This window comes from Xylaria bambusicola, assembly GCF_022495145.1.
Source record: "Xylaria bambusicola strain CBS 139988 unplaced genomic scaffold F5B22scaffold_12, whole genome shotgun sequence".
NCBI classification, from domain to species: domain Eukaryota; kingdom Fungi; phylum Ascomycota; class Sordariomycetes; order Xylariales; family Xylariaceae; genus Xylaria; species Xylaria bambusicola.
The window spans coordinates 709,662-715,932 of record NW_025953565.1 but is presented as its reverse complement, the minus strand read 5'-3'; the positions used below and the strand labels follow the sequence as shown (position 1 = coordinate 715,932).

The 6,271-nt window shown below is 48.7% G+C and overlaps 1 protein-coding gene across 1 annotated transcript; it reads left to right on the top strand.

The window, feature by feature from the left end:
* Positions 1 to 3,707: 3,707 nt before the first annotated feature.
* On the top strand, positions 3,708 to 4,721 carry F5B22DRAFT_635237 (regulator of G protein signaling superfamily; the record flags this gene model as incomplete). Its single annotated transcript, XM_047977109.1, has 1 exon — positions 3,708 to 4,721. The coding sequence occupies one exon, from the start codon at positions 3,708 to 3,710 to the stop codon at positions 4,719 to 4,721; it is 1,014 nt and encodes a 337-aa protein (XP_047832665.1).
* Positions 4,722 to 6,271: the final 1,550 nt, after the last annotated feature.

The following is a 6,271-nucleotide window of genomic DNA, read 5'->3' as shown; positions in this document are numbered from 1 at the left end:
ATACACTAGGCATACACTAGGTATGATTGTGCATTTCCACTTACATCACCAATTCAATAGCAAGCGAAGCCGTACCAAAACTCCTGCTTCAGTGGTTGTTCGTACATCATGTAGGTAGGTACTGTAGTGTACTACTTCGTATCTGTCCGTACCGATTAGCAGACTGAGAGTCTCTCTACTCTAAGAGGATCGAATTGTGTCGCGCGTCTCAAGGTAGGTAGCACCAGCTCATTTCCTGTATTAATACAGCCTTCTTTTATCCTCTTCTCGTTCTTCTTCTTCCTCATCTTCGCTCTCATCCCTTACTATGTATGCTCATGTAGAATGTGTCTCGTACTGTGAAGCCAATCAATCCACTGTGGGACAACGATGAGGTGTCTTCTGTTGCAGCCAGCGCCGGTAGCGGTATCCATGTACCTATACTTGTTCAGATACGCACAAAGATGGTCGCCGCTTTACGGCTGGTCCGGACGAGGACAGTCCGTCTCCATCTCAGGCTCATCCATACTAAATTCTCTATCTAGAAAGCGATCTTCGTCTGGCGCGGTGCCTGCCGGTCTGATTGGCCCCTGCTGTCGAAATGTTCTAGCGTCCTTCTAGTGCTACGCCACTTTGCATCGTGTACGAGTGAGCTGGTTGGCTGCCGGGCTCGACCCAAGCAACAATATCTACAGATGTACGCTTACGTATTTGTGGTACAACAGCGAGCGGTAGCGGAGTTCGTCTGTCGTACTGTATGAGGAATTTGGGATAAATTATGTTTCGACTACCTAGGGGTGACATGGTACAGATAGAGGCAGGTATCTATCTCTCTGCTACCTACTCCTTCATGGCCAAGGTACACGAAGCTCTGAGATAAACATTGATTACCTATATCAATATTCAAATATGTGCCTTTGTTATACTTAGAGATGTGACCATACTGTAGAAATGCTTCAGCATACCATAAGTACTACCTATGCCATACTACTTTCTACTCGCTGCTAATGAGCCACGATTGGTCACAAAGGGGAAATGCCTACCCTACTTAGTACATATGCTTCATACAATGAACCAGATGGCTCGAAGTCTGATGTCTGTCATGGACATTTATTTAGGTATGTGTACGTAAAATGCCCATGATTGGTATTTCGTATGTGAGTCGACAGTCGACAAGCTCCTCGGCCGGTGGCATTAACTAGATTGCATATCGTACGAACGAACCGAAAAGCGTGGTCACGCGATCCCCGCTTTGAAACTACTGCACAGATACTGCATATACCTACTGTAAGTAAGTACCTAAGTACTGTTCACAGTGTACCAATAGACCTTCGAGCTACTAGATATCCGAGAGGCAGTCCGTGCTTAGCATGTGTCTGATGTATGTACTTACAGTATGCATTTTGCAAGGTCTCTGTTGCAACAATATCTTGTATCTACTTACAGTACATAGTAGTATAACAACATCAAGCGTACTTCGTACGGTAGACATGGGTATAGTGTGTATATGTAGGTATGGCACGGTAGACGACTGACAATACAGGTACATACTATACACGTACCTACATGAAGACTGACAGAACAAGAACACATGTGGTTGGCGGGCTCTGGCGCTGGGGTGGCATGGAATGAATGGAACGAATGGAACGAATGGGGCCTGAACAGGGAACAGTCTCTTCTCGCCCCCTCGGTCCTTGCTCTTTGGTCTGCTCTGGTCTGCCCTGCCCTTGCGCTTGATGGGCTCGATGGGGACATGATTGACGCTTGATTGGGTGGTGGTGAGGAGTCGCCGCTGGACCATGGCCGGGTCACGACTGGGTCGTCATTTGCGTCTTGGCTGGGGATCTCCCTTTCTCTGCCCTTCCAATCTCGTTCGTCCGCACTATGCGCCTGTCTCCATAGGTACTCTAAGTGCGTCCTACATGTAGGTACATCAGGTCCTCCTCATGTCTTGTACACCATGTCCTGTACACCACCTCCCAGTCCATCATCTGTAGTATATTTTGCGCTGCTCTGCCCGGATGCCGAGAGAACCGTGTATCTGAGAGGTATTGCCACAACTTCACTGGCTCAGTAAGAGGTAAGGTAGGTATGTGCTGTGCTGTGCTGTGCTGTGCGCATGGACCGTCGGGAATAAACTCTGCGGCACAAGTATCTGACCCTGTCGCTATCCCGGCCCTATGCCCCTGCCCCTGTCTCTGCCCCCTTCGGTCATACCATCGGTACCCACCCTGGCTGGCACTGCTTGGTACCTAGCCCGAGACCTAGCACGCCCTAGGTACCGGGCTAGAGTGTCCGGCGTGCTGCTGTACCACTTCTACAGTAGGTACCTAGGTACTTCGTATGTACTATGTAGTGGTCGACTGCCGTCAGTCACACTTGTAGGTACGGTAGGTATTATATGTAGCGTTCCTCGCGAAGTCGTCCCCCAGCGTCTGTCTACACTACCGCTTCTCCTTGACCATCTTGCTTTTGTGCCATATCTTGGATCTGTGAGACTGGTTTGAACGGTACCTAATTAATTAATAATCATCGTTGTTGCTACTCACTCACTTCACTCACTACTCTTCCTCCCGCTGCATCGAGTCGTCTACCTCGTTAGTAATCTCTCTGGCCATCTCTCCTCAACTACCACAGGACGCACATTACACCCACGAAAGGACCCAAGAAGAAGGAAAAAAAGAAACACAGGAAGAACAACCAGCAGGACAGGAAATTAGGACAGCCATCTACAGATTCTTGTGTATTTTGTAGTCAATCTTGGAGAATCACCGCCGCCGTCGTTGCTTCATCTTGCTTGCCATCTTGGACTGCCATTCCCTGTCAATCGACGTTACAGCACAATTGCAGCCTGCTACGCTCACTTGTACATATTCAGCCTTACTGCACGACGCACCACGGCATCAGGAAAGACGAATCCTGTACCGAATTATCTAGACCGTTTCCTAACGACGCTCACTATCGGTCTGAAAACTGTCCTTCACTGACAACATTCGAATACATCGGTTGTTTGTTCTCTCGCTCCGATTATTATAATCTACAACGTCCATCTTGGCCGTCCATACCCCTTAAGTGGTATCGTACTCGCCAGTCAAGGGCTCGAAACTACGTAGTGACAGTACCGAATTCCGCTGCATTTGTGGCTCTGCTCCGCTTCTAGACGCAGCGTGTCTCCATCTCAAGAGCAGTTTATTCTGTGTCACTCACGTCAGACTGTCGTAATCAATAACGGGCCCTCCGGACTGAACGCCGTGATCCGAATCGTTGCTAGCAAACAGTCACTCCCCCCTTCCTACCCGGCTAGACGCTTCGCTTTAGCACCGATCTCTGTTATACAAAGGACGCGCACCCCTCAGTCCACCTGAGTCTTGATCCCGCTTGGTCAGCAGCAAGATATCCGCAGCACGCACTCACACCCTCGCTTCTAGGCTCGGGATTGCTGCAATCTGCTGCTACCCGTAGCTGAGCTTTGGTAATTGGACGGAGAGCCGTACCAATCTTGAATATATCCAAAGCAGGCCAGCTGCAGCGTGCTCATACGGCTCCTTAGCAGGCTTCTAGGTCGTTGCCATCTGCTGCACTGACCAAACATTTCGGATAATAGGGCGTTTGCTGCAACTGCGCATGGCTTTTGTGCTTGTCTGAATCCGTCTCAGGCTGAATCGGAAGCCCTGTTTGCTTCTTGTTGCGAATTGAGGCACCTATTCTCATTGATGACTCGGAAAATAATGGGCAAAGTCAGATCTAGACGAAACTCCCTAATCTATCGTACCACGTTCTTCCGGGAATTAACACCATCATCATCAGATCTAGAAGACTGGGACGCTGAAACTGTCATGGACCCGTCATCAAGGCCAACAAGCTGGGCCATACCGCGGACTGGCTCCCCTTTTCTGAACACCCCGACTCTAGATGACATTCTTTCAAACACAGCACCCCAACCATGGACTCTCAGTGCTTTCATGGCTTATTTGTCACAGAACCATTGCCTCGAAACTCTCGAGTTTGTAATGGACGCTGCAAGGTACCGAACCACACACTTGCAGATGGTTCAAGGACAGCTATACGTTGGAAAAGATTACATATGTGGGCTATGGGAGAAAATTATCGGGGCATACATTCTGCCTGGCGCCCCTCGTGAAGTCAACATCCCCGCACCTGTTCGTGATCGACTTCTCAGTCTAACCTTCACGACCTCCACCCCGCCTGATCCGACGGAATTAGACGAAGCTACTATGATTGTAAAAGAATTGATGAATGATTCAGTGCTGGTACCTTTCTTGGAGTCGGTTGTGCCTGTAACGATCGGAGCCCACCTCGAAGAAGACATGAGGCCTCGGCAGGAACGCACGCGGCTACGAATTCCTAAAGACATCGGATCCGAAGAATCCAGCCAGTCTCCGATAGCGACAATCCTGCCACTATTTGGCATGGGACGCAACACGAGTCGGTCCAACTCGGGCTCGAGTGATTCCCCAGAGGTCGAGATGACCGATGATAGTTTGAGTCCCAGTTCTACTCCAACCGCCGAACCCATGACTCCACCCACCACGCCACCTACTTCTGATTTCTCTTTCCACCCTTCACCCAAAGCTTTCCAGCGTGCTCTCTCTGGAACCAGCTGGAAAAAGGTTGGCGCGAAGCTCGGATTAGGAAGGAAGAGTAAGTCTTCACGTTCTAGCTCACCGACCGTGAGCGCGCCATCCTCTCACCCCACGCAACCCAGCCAATCTCCCTTATAGGGGTTACAGGTCACACAATCTCAAACACTATCAGCCTCCTCACGTCACAACGGTGGTTCGGAGCACACAACGCACCAGACTTCTCACGATCTTGATATCTGGGAGGATTGTCACCCTGGTGAACAAACGCTCGATTCTACGAACTCTCTTACGGGCTTGTACATCCCCCCGGCTATTGGTGGTGGTGGTAGTGTGAGTAGTGTGGCCGCAAAAGCGCAAGGAATCTCTAATGTGCACTCATGCTTGGTCAAAAGAAATGTACGCATGCGGCAGCGTACCGCGCTCAAATCTCTACGCATTCCGGGCCCAAACTCAGAGAATCCTGGTCTAAAAAGAGACGATATGTTCTCTCCCTGTACCAATAGTAATGCGAGCATGGAGCCTGTCCAATTCTTATCTGGTCCTCCGACGCTTGAGCCTCTTGAAATTGACATGGATACTGAGCATCCTGCCAGCACAGCAACAACCCCCGGATTCGATGGAATCTGGAAGGACTTTCCACAGGCGTCATCGAGATCTCCATGTATGTTGGCTGATCTGTCAAACTATCTGGGTATATCACGCTCCGAAGATGACGATGTCGTTCTCAAGCGAGTGGGCACCGCGCCTCTTCTTAGTCGTGAGAGCTCGTGTGATACGGACTCTTACGGCTGGGAGAGCGAGTACGACCGACGACCTAGTTGCGGAAACGTAACGCTAGGTCGCAGTTGTCACAGACTAAGATGCCACAGGCCATAATCCGTATAAGGGTCTTGCTTCATCTGTTTCGGTGCATGCAGAACAAAGCAAAAAACTTTTTTTTCATGACTACGGACGTCCTTGCTTTGGGAACTGTGCGCCATATGTTGTCTCACATGTCATATCATGACCTGTGTGTTTATTTTCATCCTTTCAACCAGGAACACCTCTGCATATATCAGGCGAAAATATTTGTGGTCAATTACATACAAACGGCGTTTTATATCCCCTTGGGAGAAAACCAAGGATGGCTTGGTGGAATTGAAATCATTAGGTTCGGAAAGGGAACAGGGACTTGTCAAAAGCATTCATACAAACATAGATCTGGGGCCGGATCGGTAAATCCTTTGTAAAAAAGATCACGAATTGGCGGGGTTTATTATGTTGTTTTGAAATTTTAAAGCGAGGCGTTGGATGAGGATTAATAATGGGATCATGAAATATGAAAGTACCAATCTCTCTGAATATAGAAACCTGCTTGTTATTTGTCAAAAAAAAAAACGGATATGAGCCGGGTTGAAATCGTGCGATGTTGAGACAGACGAGAAATTTTCATGGAGAAAACCCCGACTCTGTAGGTCGTTTTAGGTGTACTTGAATCTCGAGCTACATACCTATCTCACGCGATTGCTCCTCTCTTGAGACTGACTAATTGACGCGAAGATATTTTGCGTTTCAATTGTTACTTATTGAAGTCAGAAAGTGCCTTAAAGTCGCTCTATGCGATCTGACGGTGTATTGCTTGCTCTTGCTACCTATAGGAACGATATTCTCCTTCGAATTTATGACATAATTAAGCCGTAACATACTAT